Here is a 14,675-nt window from a genome sequence, read left to right on the forward strand (position 1 = left end):
GTGTTAATGAAGCTAGATACAATCAATAGGATTAAGCTGTATTTTGAGTTCATCTCTTTTAAGCTATAAAAGGAGAGAGAAGTGAGCAGACAGAGAGGGATCTACTACTACCAAGATAAAAGAGCTAGGAGTGCAGTATGTCCTTAGGACCTAAGGTCCCTGTACTGTGAACTTCCTAGATCCAGGGAAAGACTGATGTCAAGATGCATGGAGATCTCCAAGGAATGCTGAGCCTACAGTTACTGAAAGGAGACAAGGACCTATGTCCAGAGCTGGTGCTCTGAATTCGGACTTCTAGCCTCCCAAACTGTGACGGAATAAAACTTTGTTAAAGCCATCCACTTGTGGTATTTCTGCTACAGTAGCCACTAGATGGCGCAGGATGGCACAACGTTGCTATGACTGGGAATGGACTCAGGGCACCTGATGACAACAGATAACTAAGACAATTATTGATAAACATATTTTTGTTATATATGTATTAGATACATGTTCCCACAATAAAAATGTTTCAAAGTTTATCATCACCAATCTCTATATTTTGCTTGATTACTGAATTAGAAAGGAAACATTACTGAAGAAAAAAAGTAAAATATGCAAATATTTTATATATAAAGATAATATACAAAGAAATTGTGATCTTCTCTGATCTTTTATAGTAATTTAAAAAAAAAGACTCTTACCGCCATTGAAAGTAACCTCTCCAAGGCAGTCTCTTGGTACTTTAGATGCACAGCGTTTATGGCAGTTGAATTTGCAGTCTAAAATAAAATAATGTAAAAATATTAACATTGCAAAAATACTGATTTTTACAAAAAGTTAGGCAATGTTATATATAGTCTTTCTTTAAATTACTATTATTTATGATGAAGATGATGATAAAATCTTCCTTTATTAAGAAGTCGGCTCTTAGAATAAAGGTCTGGTCTCAAGCTCTGCTCAAATTCATAGTTGTTTTACCCTTCCAAAGTCACTTAACCCTCCCCCGCCAGGTTTCAACTACTTCTTCTGTAAAATAAGACAGTACCATTTGTATAACATTATGTCTCAAACTGAGGTACTGGTGCGGTGCTGTAGGATAAAACTGGGCTAACTGCAAGGTTGGAGGTTCAAATCCGCCAGCAGTTCCTTAGAAACCCTCTATAGGGTCGCCAAGAGCTGCAACCAACTGGATAGAACTTAACAAGAACAAAATGAGCCATAAAGTGGCTAAGTGTTCATGTTTCCCACTCTTAACTTACTCATCTTTCCATAGCCGCCTTGGGAGTTTCTTGTTGTTAGTGCTGTTAAGTGTCATCAAGTCAGTTAGGACTCATAGTGACCCTGTATAGGGTTTCTGAGACTGCGTATATTTGTGGGATCAGAAAGCCTCATCCTTGTGAACCACCAAACATGTGGATCACAGTCCTCTGCTTATCCTACACAGCCCCCACATTCTCAGGCTGGTTATATTTCTTTTTCTTAACTTTTCACTGTTGAGTTAAGAATTACAGACAAGATCATCAGTTTTACCTTCAATACATCATACACTCTGTTTCATCTCAATGATTACAGTCCCTCCCCTGCAACAAGTTACTCTGCATCCTCCCTGTGGTTCCTATTTGCATTCTACTTACCTTCCCATCCCTTCTCAACTTTGTCCTTAGGAAAATGTTGCCCTTTAGGCAGATTAAATATCAATTTAACATATCTCAAATTCAAACTTTCAATTTCTAAGTATTAAGACCTGATGCATATGCAGAAAACAGATTGTGATTCAACATACATTTATTAGGAAGCCAATAAAGGCTTTCACATCTATCCATCCCTGTGATGACTGACTGAGCTTCTCAAGTACAAGGTATCTTATTTTTACATAATGGTTCTCTTCAATCTGTTAAGAACCCTGGAGTTAATTGCCTTGCAGATCAGTATCAGGTACAATTGGTTCAAAACTATTATATAACTCAGTGGTTATCAAAGTGTAATCCTCAGACCAGCAGCATCAATCTTACTTGGGAACCCATTAGAAATGTTTACTTTAGGTACCAACCCATATAACAGAAATTCTGGGAGTGGGCCCGAAAAACTATGTTTTAATAAGCCCTTCAAGTGATACTAAAATAGAGACATACTGCTGTAACTATTGTCTAATACCACGTTGAAATGAATCTACCAGCAATGACTGGGTCAAAATAACTGAGTCCTGACTTAGAATATATATCTTTTTAACACTTATGAGTCAAGGAAATCTTATGAAGAAAGCACATATTGAAAATCATGAAAAAAGCACCAGGAAATTAATAATTTGGTATATTATAAAATTTTGCTTTGTAGGACAATGTCCTCTTAAATGAGAAGCCACAAGGAAAATTCACACATGATGTTAATATCTTATGGGAGCATGGTGGATCTGGAGGATAAGCACTAGACTTTGAACCACAAAGTTGGTGGCTTGAGCTCACCAACTGCTCGATGCGAGAAAGATGAAGCTTTCCACTCCCACAAAGATTTACAGTCTTGGAAACCCTATACAACAGGGTCATTATGAGTCAGAAATGACTTCACAGCACTTAATAACAAAATAACATTAGTATCTAGCATAGTACTTTATAATTGATATTTGTTTTTAATCTAAATGAGCTTCAAAAATTGTGAAAAATCTAGGGCTTCCTTTGATCAGTTAGAAATTTAGAGCCTAACTGTGTCTGCCTGCAGTAAGTACAAAGGCTCTAATGGCAGACATTTCTAGTCTTGATTTACCCATGTCTGCACTTTAGTCATGCATGCTAGCTTGCATCTTACATATGCTTTCAAGTTACCTTGAAGTTTCTGTTGCATAAAGTAGAAAATACACAGATGAATTAAAAATGAATAAGTAGTTGTTCTTGGAATTGTATATATTCTTAAATGATTCAGTGTAACTGTTTTGTGTTACCTAATTATTTCTTTTCTTTATTCTTTCACAGCTGACAAGTGAATGAAAATGATGACTATTTCATTTTTCATGTATCAACTGATATGGTAACAGCACAGGACTTACTGAAATAAGTGATTAGTTTTTGATTGATGACTGAAAACGCTTACCTACATATGAAAGAAATAAGGAGCCATTGTAGCATAGGAGATTGTGAGCTGGGCCATTAACTGCAAGGTCAGTTGTTTGAATCTAGCTAGTCACTCCATGGGAGACAGATGAGACTTCCTATTCTTCTTAAGATTTATAGCCTTGGAAAACTTGTACAGGGTCGCTAAGAGTAGGGACCGTCATGGTGGTACACAACTACCACTACCATACAAGAAATACGAGTATGATCTAATATAAGCACAAGACATTATTCTACTGGAACCTTAAGAATTAGAGTAAACTGGCTTTGCTTAAAAATTCATTAATATATGTATTTATTTTAGTTCCTCTATAAAATGTTGTACTTTTCTGTATATGGTTTTAGACTGTTTTTCTTTCTGTTCAATAGAACAGAACTATTTACTACCTGGTGTAGGAACAGCACTAGACCGTGAACCACAAGGAGGTCAGCAGTTCAAATACCAGCTGTTCCTCGGAAACTCTGTACAGAATCGCTATGAGTCAGAATTGACTCAATGGCACTTAATAACATTTGGTTGTTGGTTGGTTATGTGCCTGTGGAGTTGGTCCCAACTCATAGTAACCCTGCAAAGAGTCTCTACAGTTGTAAATCATTATGGAAGCAGAAAGCCTCATCTTTCTCCTATCAAATGGCTGGTAGTTTCGAACTGCTGACCTTGAAGTTAGTAGCCTGACTTGTAATCACTACACTACCAGAGCTCCTTAACAACATTTACTACCCTTTATAAAGATTATCTGTTGGTTAGAATTTGTACATCTGTTATTAATGTTCTCTCCCACAGTATTTCTTTAGTGGCTGCTTGCCAATATACTTTTATGATGATATTTTAAGTATTAATTTATGTGTTAACTTATATCCTAAAGTAAGCTGGTGAAATATGATTTTAACATTCATTCAGTTATGCCTTATCATTAAATATGAGGGTGCTTCAAAAAGTTCAGGTAAAAATGGAATGAAAAGAGAATGGAATTTTTCCACAAATTTTTGAAGCCCCCTTGTAGCTGACAACAAACGTACAACCTGTTCATTGTTCTCATATGCTGTCAGATACTGTCAAGAAAATTTTCTATTCTATTATACAAAAATTAAATTTTACAATTAATTATCCTATTCTGGGTTGTATATAAAGATTTATTGCTGCAAAACCCTCTAATCTAATGTTTTATTAAGATAATCTGATAACTCAATTCCAGAAATACATCCATAACATAAAAAGTACTAGAGTGAGAACAGTTATAATAAATTAATCACATGATAAAATACATAAGATTATAGTTAAGACTATATATATCCTATTTTGGCTCAATGGCTATGAATACTCTATTGCACAGTATTATTGGAAGAAAGATATGAGACAAAAAGATGAAATCATCTTTTAAAAGCTTAAAATATTACATAAGAAAAGCATGTATTCAATGACTCTAGGAATAAAAAAAGCTGGTTAGAATCCTTTGCTAGTATGTCTGATTAGTACTGGTATATATGTAAGTGTACTGGGTTCCTTATAGAATTCCATGGTTTCTGCTGCAGTATATTTCACTGTGAATATGCTCTAGAATAATTGCTTTTATATAGGTCTACTAGCTACATAATTACATTGATAATAAAACCCTTTTAGCATAATTTGTGTGTGTGTGTTTGAATGCATAAGAAAAGAGCAAAGTGTTATTTCTATTGTGGGTAATGGACAGCTATGAAATTAGAAGACTTAAGCTCCTGGTGTGGCGCTGTAGGATAAGCACTGAACTGCTAATAGCAAGTTAGTGGTTCAAACCACCAGCCACTCGTTGGAAACCCTTTACAAGGTCACTATGAATCAGAACCGACTTGATGGCATTTAACAACAACAACAATGAGCTCAAACATCAGCTTAGTTGCTTACTTGCTTTTCGTTATTGGCAAGTTAAGCAGTCATGTCTCAAACACAAATCAGTTTTGTGAGTTTAAGTGTTACTTAATCTCTCTATTCTCTATCTACTATAAAATAGAAAACTACTGCTATTACTACTACAAAAGTCTATTTCCCCTGTTGCTGTTGTGAAGATTAAAGCTTTGTTGTTTGTTTTTTAACATAGTGCTTGGCACATAGTACATACTACAGATTTTACTAGTTGAGTCCTGGTGTGGCACAGCAGGATAAAGCACTGGACTGTAACGTCGGTTTGAACAGCAAAAATAGTAGTTCAAACCGACCAGCTGCTCCTCGGAAACCCTGTACAACGTCACTGTGAGTGGGAACTGACTTGTTAGCCCTTAGCAACAACACACCTTTTTTGTAAATTAAACACTATAATAAAATTTATTTGGCTAAAACTTCTGAAATACAATATTCTAAACCTACATTTCTAACAAAAGTAGATATGAATTTTATTTAAGGAAAAGCTCCAATCCTACCTTTACACTGCATTCCTTGACGAAAGAGGCCTTTCAATAACCGCTTGCAGAACTGACATATTGTGGGACGGGTGTAAGAGTGAACAGCAAATGTGTGTGGAACTTTTACTCTGCACATCACCATCTTTTCCATCCAGATAGGGCGACCACTCCAAGAAGGAATTCTCTTACTTGGCTCTTGGTGAACATGTGACTAAAACATAATTTTCATAAACGTAAGTCAATATTAAAGTCAAAGTATTGGGAACAGGGCTTGGTCACAAGAGTCATTTATCTGGAATTATAGAGCCAAAAATCTAAAAATGGGATGGGTATCAGCAGTTTCCTATGGAAACTTAACTTATAAAAAGCCTTAAACAAGAACAGTATAGAATATGTTTTAAAATCACTAAGATATTTTCATCCTATGGGAATCCTAGTAGGGTGCTGTAGCATCAGTACTCGATGCGAACCACAAGGTCAGCGGTTCAAACCCACCAGCTGCTCTTCAGAAACCCTATACAGGGTCGCTATGAGTCAGAACTGACTTGACAGCACTTAACAACAACATCAACCTACAATACTTTCATACAAACATTCACTGGTCAATCTGTCTGCCAGACACAGATACCATTTAAAATTTAAAATGCAACAACTAAAATTAATTCATAACAGAATGTTCAAATCCCTTCAAAACCTGATCAAGGAATTAATCATAAGTACATAAAATCTAGGAAACAATACTGCTATCCATATTTTGAGACAAGTTTAGTTTTTCAATATTATTTTAACAAAGACTAAAATATAAATGTAAAAATTTCAATTGATGATACAATAATAGCTACATAATTTATGTTTGTATACCAGTTATTATAAACGAATAACTTTATCTCTAGTAATTATGCTTTAAGAAGGATCTTGGTATTTTAAGGAGCCTTGGTGGCATGGTGGTTTAAGCACTGGGCTGCTATCCAAAGGTCAGCAGTTCTAACCTACTAGGTACACTCCTAGGGAGAAAGATGAGGCACACAAAGATTTACACCCTTAAAAGCCTTTAAGAACAGTTCTACTCTTTCCTATAAGGTCGCTAAGAGTCAGAATCACTAGATAGCAGTGGGTTTGGTTTTAGGGTTGATATTTTAAATTATCTTCCTACCTCTCACACACATGACATGTAAGAAATTTAAAGCAAACATCAATGAAAAACTTTTTGTAAACTGAGGGAAAAGTAGGTTTAAAAAAAAAGATGCCCTTTCTATGGTGGGGGTTGTGTGCTGTTGAGTCAGTTTCAACTCAAAGTCATTCTGTATAGGGTTTTTGAGGCTGTAAATCTTTACAGGAGCAGAAAGCCTTATCTTCTCCTGAGGAGCAACTGGTAGGTTTGAACTGCTGACCTTGAGGTTAGCAGCCCAGTTTATAATCTACCACGCTACCAGGAGTCCTGGCTCTTTCTTATAAAGAGAATAATTAAACTAAATTATAAAGTCACTGTAATGTGACTCATTTCACAGATAGTCACTGATTATATATGCTTGGAATTATACAATGTACATGCATACCTTAGAGATGTTGTGGGTTTGGTTACAGACCACTGCAACGAAGCAAATATCGTAATAAAGTGACTCCCACATATTTTGGTTTCCTAGTGCAAAAAAATGAGTACTGATACGGTGGCACTGTAGGATACACGCTGTATTGCTAATGGCAAGGTCATTCAAACTTACCAGCTGCTCCTTGGAAACCCTATATAGGATTCCTGTGAGTCAAAACTGACTGGACTGTACTTAACAACAATGCATTGAAAAGCTATGTCTACTCTTTTAAAGTATGCAATAGCATTAATAAAGAGTCTGAAATATTTTGAAAATTACCAAAATGTGACATAGAGACACAAAGTTGTTGTTATGTGCCGTGGAGTCGGTTCTGACAACAGCAACCCTGTACAGGGTTTCTGAGGCTGTAAATCTATATGGGAGCAGAAAACCTCATCTTTCTCCCGTAGAACAGTTGGTAGTTTCAAACTGCTGACCTTGTGGTTCACAGCCCAATTCGTAACCACTACGCTACCAGAGCTCCTTAAGAGACACAAAGTAAGCACATGCTGTTGGGAAAATGGCATGAATGATATTCTTGCCAGAAGCAAGTCTGCTGCAAACCTCCAATTTATACAGAACTGTAGTTATCTACGAAGTGCAAATGAAGTGAAGCACAATAAAATGAGGCATGCCTGTATTAGTGATATAATATGAATATAGTTCATGTGCTCAAGCACAAAATCTAAATACCTAACTACTACCTGGTGTGGAGCTGTAAGATAAGCACTGGACTGCTAGCCATTGCTCGGCCATTCAATTCCACCAGTAACTCCTTGGAAACCCTGTACAAGTTTGCTATGAGTCAGAACCAACTAGACAGCACCTAACAACAGGAACCTAGATGTATTCTGTTGTAGCTGTTTGCATCTTCACTTAAAGAACTTAGGTCCTGAGATGATGTCTTCCCTAAGTAACCACAAGTTGAATCATTTGACATCAATCAATGGAAGCAAAGCAACACAGAAAGAACCAAGAAAAATAGAAGTATAAAGGAGAAGGGGTAGAGAGAAAAAGAAAACAGACCAAGAAAGTAGGAGAAAAATAGAGAAGAAAAATGAATACGAATACAGGAGAGCACTAAAAAAGAACACAAAAAAGAACACAACTACATCTTAGTTTCTTACTAAGATGTTGCCATTTTTTTTTTTTTTAAGCAACGAACTAAGAAAAGAACAGTCCAGAGGGCAAAAACCTTGTATGTGTCAGCTGTGCAAGTGTCCACTAAGGCTGCCTGACCCTTCCTCCATGTGGCCTTACATGGAACAAAGGAAAAAGGAACTCCACTGTGATGTTGCAAAACTACAAAAGAAGCCAACAGGAACCAGAAAGAAGCATTTTAGGCCTTTCCTCTGATAGGCGCCCTATTCAAACAATGACTCAACTACTGCTTCTCTTGCTCCAGAATCTAGCTAGTACTTTCAGTTTGTTTCAAGGTTAAAATAAACAAGATGGAATATGACTGATTTAGTCAGTCATCATCAAGTATATAGAATACTCCTGTGCATGTGCACTGCAGAACTTTCATTCCAGGCTTCTGGTTATGCATTTGGGTCAAGTCCTGATGGGATCAAGGCAGGGGCAGATTCCCCATAGGCAAAGTACAAACGGGCTATTTATACTTATTTATTAATCTCTAGGGAGTCCTGGTGTGGTGCAGGTAGGCTAATGCGCCAGACTGCAAAGTCGTTTCAACTGCAAGGTCAGTGGTTCAAGCTCACCAGCTGCTCCTCAGAAACACTATACAGGGTTGCTATGGGTTGGAATCGACTCAACAGCACTTAACAACAACAACAACAAGGGAGTCCTGGTGTGGCACTGTAGGCTAATGCGTCAGACTGCAAAGTCATTTGAACTTCAACGTCGGTGGTTCAAGCTCACCAGCTGCTCCTTAGAAACCCTATACAGGGTCGCTACGGGTTGGAAACGACTCAACAGCACTTAACAACAACAGTGAACAATCGCACCTGGATTTCATAACGTCTTTTACACCGTGAAACCTAGGTGAAATTGTTCACTACAGATTAGGGCCATGATACAGAACACGTGTGCAGAGAACCACACTCAGTTAGCAGCCACCTCATTGACATGTGTAGGAAAAAAACTGGTTGTTGTCAAATGTTCTGACATAAGGCAACCAACCCCACTTGTGTCAAAGGGTAGAGATGTGCCCCCCAGGGTTTTCAATGGCCTAAATCTTCTAAGGTGCCTGTGGGTAGACTAGAATCTCTAGACTTTCAATTAGCAGCCAAATGTGTTAACCGTTTGCACTACCTGGAGACTCCAGTCATGCCCAGTACAAGAAGCTATCTGTATTATTATCCCTGATTTAAATATGAAGAAATAAACTCAGAGGGATTAGTACTACTGAGTGGTAGTATTAGAATTCAGACTTAAACTTAGGTTTTCTAAACTGAGTTCAGTGATTCTTAACCTTTTGTATTTCAATACATGTGAATATATAATACAATCACACTGGTAACTGGCTGAAGGGGGAGGTGTGTGGATAGTTGTGGATGGTAGAAGGGAATGTATCTGATTTAATCAGAAATTAGAGGGCAGAGGGGAGATAATGTATACACTTACCCAAAGAATTTGATTAAAATAGGACCGCTGATAATTGAGTGACAGTTCTTTTCTTACTTTGCTTAAGGGTCACTTTCCCTACAAATTACTACTAAGTTTAAATATTAATTTTCTTACTAATGTGAAGCCAGAAATTTTGTAAAAATAGTCTGAGTTATTTCCACAGCTTAGGTTTAGTTAACATTTGCAAAAGTAATTGCTCATAAAACATTGTAACTGTATTATTTAATTATATATAATAAGTAAGGGTTTGTTGTTGTTGTTGTTAAGTGCCATTGAGTCGGTTCCAACCCATAGTGACCCTGTATAGGGTTTCTGAGGAGCAGCTGGTGAACTTGAACCACCAACCTAGCAATTCAAACAGCTTTGCAGTCTGGCGCATTAACCCACAGCGCCACAGGTATTTTTAAAAAGGTATTTCTTAAATTCCTAAATATTGACTTTTCAAGCTTGATTCTATTTTGTCTTGACCCCTCAAGAATTTCCCCAAATGTATTGAATAGATACATTTAGCTCTCTCATCTTCCAATATCCATCACTCAATTTTTGTTATTCCAATCTCAGTGGTCCCATTTTAGTCGAATTCAATGAAGTCATGAAGTCTGTCTTTTGTTCTTTCATCTCTTTATGAGACTCCCTTTATATTGAGCTCTGACATTTTAACAGAAACTGTTATAAATAAAGACAACCTCAAGGTCAGATCTAAAAGGTTGTAAAATCACATTGCCTTTTTCCAGCTTATCTAAGTATTTAGTTACGTTTAATGCTCCTGGCTCCTTAGAAGCGTTTCTGTATCTCTGAAAGCAGGACTGTCATGAGGATTACATAGGAAAAGGTAAGTAAAACACTTAACATAGACCCTGGACCATTAGCACTTGTTGTTGTTATTGTGAAATGCTGTTCTTCAGAGTGCCTTAATATGTGGGCACTAATTAGCTTGTCTCTAAGGTTGGTTTTGGATTCTGGGTTGCTCTTTCCCAGTTACTATCTTCCACTTCTTTAAAGTATCCCCTTGTCCCACTCTCCCTTCCTTCTAGTTTTCCTTCAAGAATCTCTTTCTCCCTATACATCTTTCTTTCTGAGAATGCATACTTGCTTGAACTGACAAATAAAACCTTTGTTTTTGTTTTCCTAAGGAAGTATATCTTCTATATTAAATATAGAATTATTCAGGGAGCCAACAAATCATGTGTCAATCTGGCCAACAGACAAGATAGAGTGTACATGGAGTAGACTATATACAACACACTTTCACTAAGTTGTCGTTGTTGCTAGGTGCCGTCCTATGTACAACCGAACAAAATACAACCCAATCCTGCACCATCTTCACAACGCTGAGACCACTGTTGCTGCCATTGCGTCAATCTGTCTCATTGAAGGGCTTTCCCTTTTTCATTGACCCGCCACTTCTAAGGAGCATTTTGGCTGTACGTCTTCCAATTCAGATTTATTTCTTCTTTTGGCAGTCCATGGTACTTTTCAATATTCTTCATCAACACCATAATTCAAATGCTTCAATTTTCTCTAAGGTCTTCCTTATTCATTGTCCAACTTTCATATGCATATGAGGTAACTGAAAATATGTTGGCTTGAGTCAGGTACACATTTCAAAACCTCATTTTTGCTCTTTAACACTGTCAAGAGATCTTTTGCAGTAGATGTGCCTACTTCAATAAGTGGTTTTGATATCTTGACTCCTGCTTCCGTGAGTGTTATGAATCCAAGCAAAATGAAATCATTGACAACTCAGTCTTTTCTCGGTTCGTCATATTATTTACTGCTCCTGTTGTGAGGATTTTCATTTTCTTTAGATTGCGGGGCAGTCCAATATATTTCAAGTCTGCATATCTCAGGTTGTTTAATAACCCTTTCTCCAATCATACCACATAATCCAGTCTCAGATTTGCTTAACACAGAGATTGAATGATGTTGTTAAATGCCGTCGAGTCAACAACCCCGTATAGGATTTCCAAGGAGAGGCTACTGAGTTTGAACCACCGACCTTGCAGTTCAAACTGATTTACTGGCCTGTGTTTATCCTACAGGGCCACACCAGGATTCCACAGATTGGATAAGTATGATGAAAGGATACAGTCCGAACCATATTTTTCCTGATTTTAAGCCATTCAATATTCCCTTGTTATATTTCAATGACGACTGCCTTGTGATCTGTGTACAGGTTGCTTGTGAGCATAATTAAGTGTTCTGGAATTCCCATTCTTCGCAATGTTATCCATAGTTGGTTATGATCTACACAGTTGAATGCCTTTGCACTTTCATCTGTTTACGTCAAAGAGCGGGCACCCTGGAGTGAGAGCTTGCTAGTCTCCTCCCTTAACCCTTCTGAAAGCAAAGAAGGAGGCAAAAAGAGCCTCCCTGTGAACCTCTGACTCACGGCTCTTTTAAGGGTCACAGTGGCTGAGGACAGCTCGTTCCTCATGGCCACCACTGCAACCATGCCCTGGCCTGCACCTGCCTCTGCATGTAACCTTCTTAAGAAACATTCCACCCACTAGTTTTGACTTCAAACACATCACCACTTACAATTACCTAAGAGGCTTTCATCTTTTTCAGGTTAAATATAAACTAATAAATTAAAACATAATATTTTCATCTAATTGAACAATTCCTGATTGGGGGTAGTTGGTGTAGTAGCACCCTTTGTAGAGTTTCTGAAACTAGATACCACTATTCTACAGTCCTCCATCACAGCTAAGCCCCTTGTGCAGTTCAGTGTGGGCTCTAACTTGTCTATGACTAATCTTTTCTCATGCTCTTCCATGTTTATCACAGCCCTGCACTTCAGTTCCTTATGCGGCAGCACTCTTCGCCCACTAAGTATCAGGTACTGGGCTAGGTGCAGAGAGACATACAGATATGAGCTTTGTCTTCTCCAAATAAGATCATAAGCTCAGTAAGTGCTATCTAGTACACAAGCACTACGCAATTTGAGCTGCATCTGGAAAAAGCCTGTGGAAAGAGCAAAGGTGTGTTTAGGGAATTGTTGAATAGTACATTTCATCAAAAACATGGAGTATGTGAAGGTTTTCTAGTGAAGAGTGACAGAATCAGAGATGTGTATTAGCAAATTTGATCTGGCTGCAGTATTTAAGATGAATTAAGGAGACGAGAAGGAGCTTGAGATACCTGGCTAGAAGACTAGTACAGAGACCCAAGCGATACTAATGTGATCCCAGGGTATACAGAACACAATTCATTGTTACTGGCAAGCCCTTATGCCACATTTACTCACTAGAACAATATGTTGTTGTGAAGTGCCGTCGAGTCGATTCTGACTCATAGCGACCCTGTACAGAGTTTCCGAGGCTGTAAATCTTTACGGGAGCAGAGAGCCTCATTTTTTTCCCATGGAACAGCTGGTAATTTCGAACTGCTGACCTTCAGGTTCACAGCCCAATTCTTAACCACTATGCTACCAGAACTCCTATTACAATATATCCCCCTTCATTTTGAGTTATGCCCCATCAGCAAATGAAGGGGTCCTGAGGGCTCAGGCAAATCTGCTACACAAGACTTTTTAAAGTGTTGAAGAGTAAACACGTCAGCTTGAGGACTAACAAGGTGTGCCTGACGCAAGCCATGGTCAATATTTATTTTCAATAACCTCACAGGCATGCAAAAGTTGGGCAGTGAATAAGGAGGACTGTAGAATAATTGATGCTTTTGAGTTATGGTGTTGGAGGAGAATACTGAAATTACCATGGACTGCCAAAAGAACAAATAGATCTGTGTTGGAAGAAGTACAGCCACAGTGCTCTTTGGAGGCCAGGATGGCTAGACTTTGTCTCTCATACTTCAGAAATATTGTCAGAAGGGACCAGTCACTGGAGAGGGATATCATGTTTGGTAAGGTGGAGGGTCAAAGAGAAAGAGGAAGCCCCCCAGCAAGATGGATTAGCAAAGTGGCACCATCAATAGGCTCAAGCATGGCAACAATTGTGAAGTTGGTCCAGGACCAGGTAGTGTTTCATTCTATTGTGCATAGGGTCTCTATGAGTTGGTACTGACTTGATGGCACCTAACAATAACAACAACAACATATCCACTATTACATTTTAAGTTTCTTAAGTGTAGAAAAGTTCCTATTCTTTAGTATATAACTTACTACCTAGGATGTTGTCATATGCCCTTTAGAAATAGAAGGAAAAACTAGTAAAATGTGCTTTTTTATCTTATTAATACATACCTCTTCATTGGAAGGGACTATACATTCAGTCTGAAGCGGTCTTGGAACTGAAAGGCCAGGTCCTGGCAAAGATACATTTGATAGACGTCTCTTTCTTACTCCACTACAGTTATTTGGAATCTTGAAGGCACATCGTTTATGATAATTTAATCCACAGCCTAAACATATTTCAAAAAGTAAACATTTTCAAGTTTACCATGTAAGTGTGATACATAAAAAAAAGGTGCTTTTTAAATTAAATTTCTTTTCTTTGGCATTAATACCTCAATGAATAACTCAGATCACAGGCTAAGTAGAAGTTAACCAATTTAAAAATTATAGGCAACTGTGTACAAAGGTTTATTTAGAAAGCTTACAACAGTGGGTCTTGTAATGTGGCCTCTAAGACATCAGCTGATAACTCATTCAAAAAGTGTATCACTGGCCTCCACCCTCGAGCCACTACATCAGAAATCCTGAGGATGGGGCCCAGCCATCTATGTTTTGAAAAATCTGTCAGGTGATTATGATACATAGTAAAGTTTGAGAACCATTAGTTTAAAGTGTTGGTCAGCAAACTGAAGCTTACAAACCAAATTCCTCCTGTGACATGTGAAAATTATATAAAACACAAATTTCAGTGTTCATAAAGTTTTATTGGAACACACCCAAGATCCTTTGATTATAATTATTTAGGGCTGCTTTCATGCAACAAGAGCAGAGTAAAGTAACTACAATAAAGACCACATAACTCCCAAAGCCTAAAATACTCTCTCTCTTTTTTTTTTCCCTAAAAAAAAGCTTACATATGCCCACCTTCAAAAACTGTTTTTAATCAGAGATGTGTAT

The 14,675-nt window shown here is 37.7% G+C and overlaps 1 protein-coding gene across 1 annotated transcript in view; it reads right to left on the bottom strand.

Annotated features, from left to right (window-relative positions):
• PRKD3 (protein kinase D3) overlaps nucleotides 1-14,675 on the bottom strand; it is a 118,096-nt gene that overhangs the window by 47,200 nt on the left and 56,221 nt on the right. Inside the window, exons 4-6 of the mRNA XM_006839364.1 lie at nucleotides 13,848-14,005; nucleotides 5,484-5,676; nucleotides 684-761 (exon numbers count right to left, since the gene is read on the bottom strand). Of these exons, the coding sequence (XP_006839427.1) occupies nucleotides 684-761; nucleotides 5,484-5,676; nucleotides 13,848-14,005 (429 nt within the window). The remainder of the gene's footprint in view (nucleotides 1-683; nucleotides 762-5,483; nucleotides 5,677-13,847; nucleotides 14,006-14,675) is intronic.

Source organism: Chrysochloris asiatica, unplaced genomic scaffold, assembly GCF_000296735.1.
Source record: "Chrysochloris asiatica unplaced genomic scaffold, ChrAsi1.0 scaffold00024, whole genome shotgun sequence".
NCBI lineage: Eukaryota > Metazoa > Chordata > Mammalia > Afrosoricida > Chrysochloridae > Chrysochloris > Chrysochloris asiatica.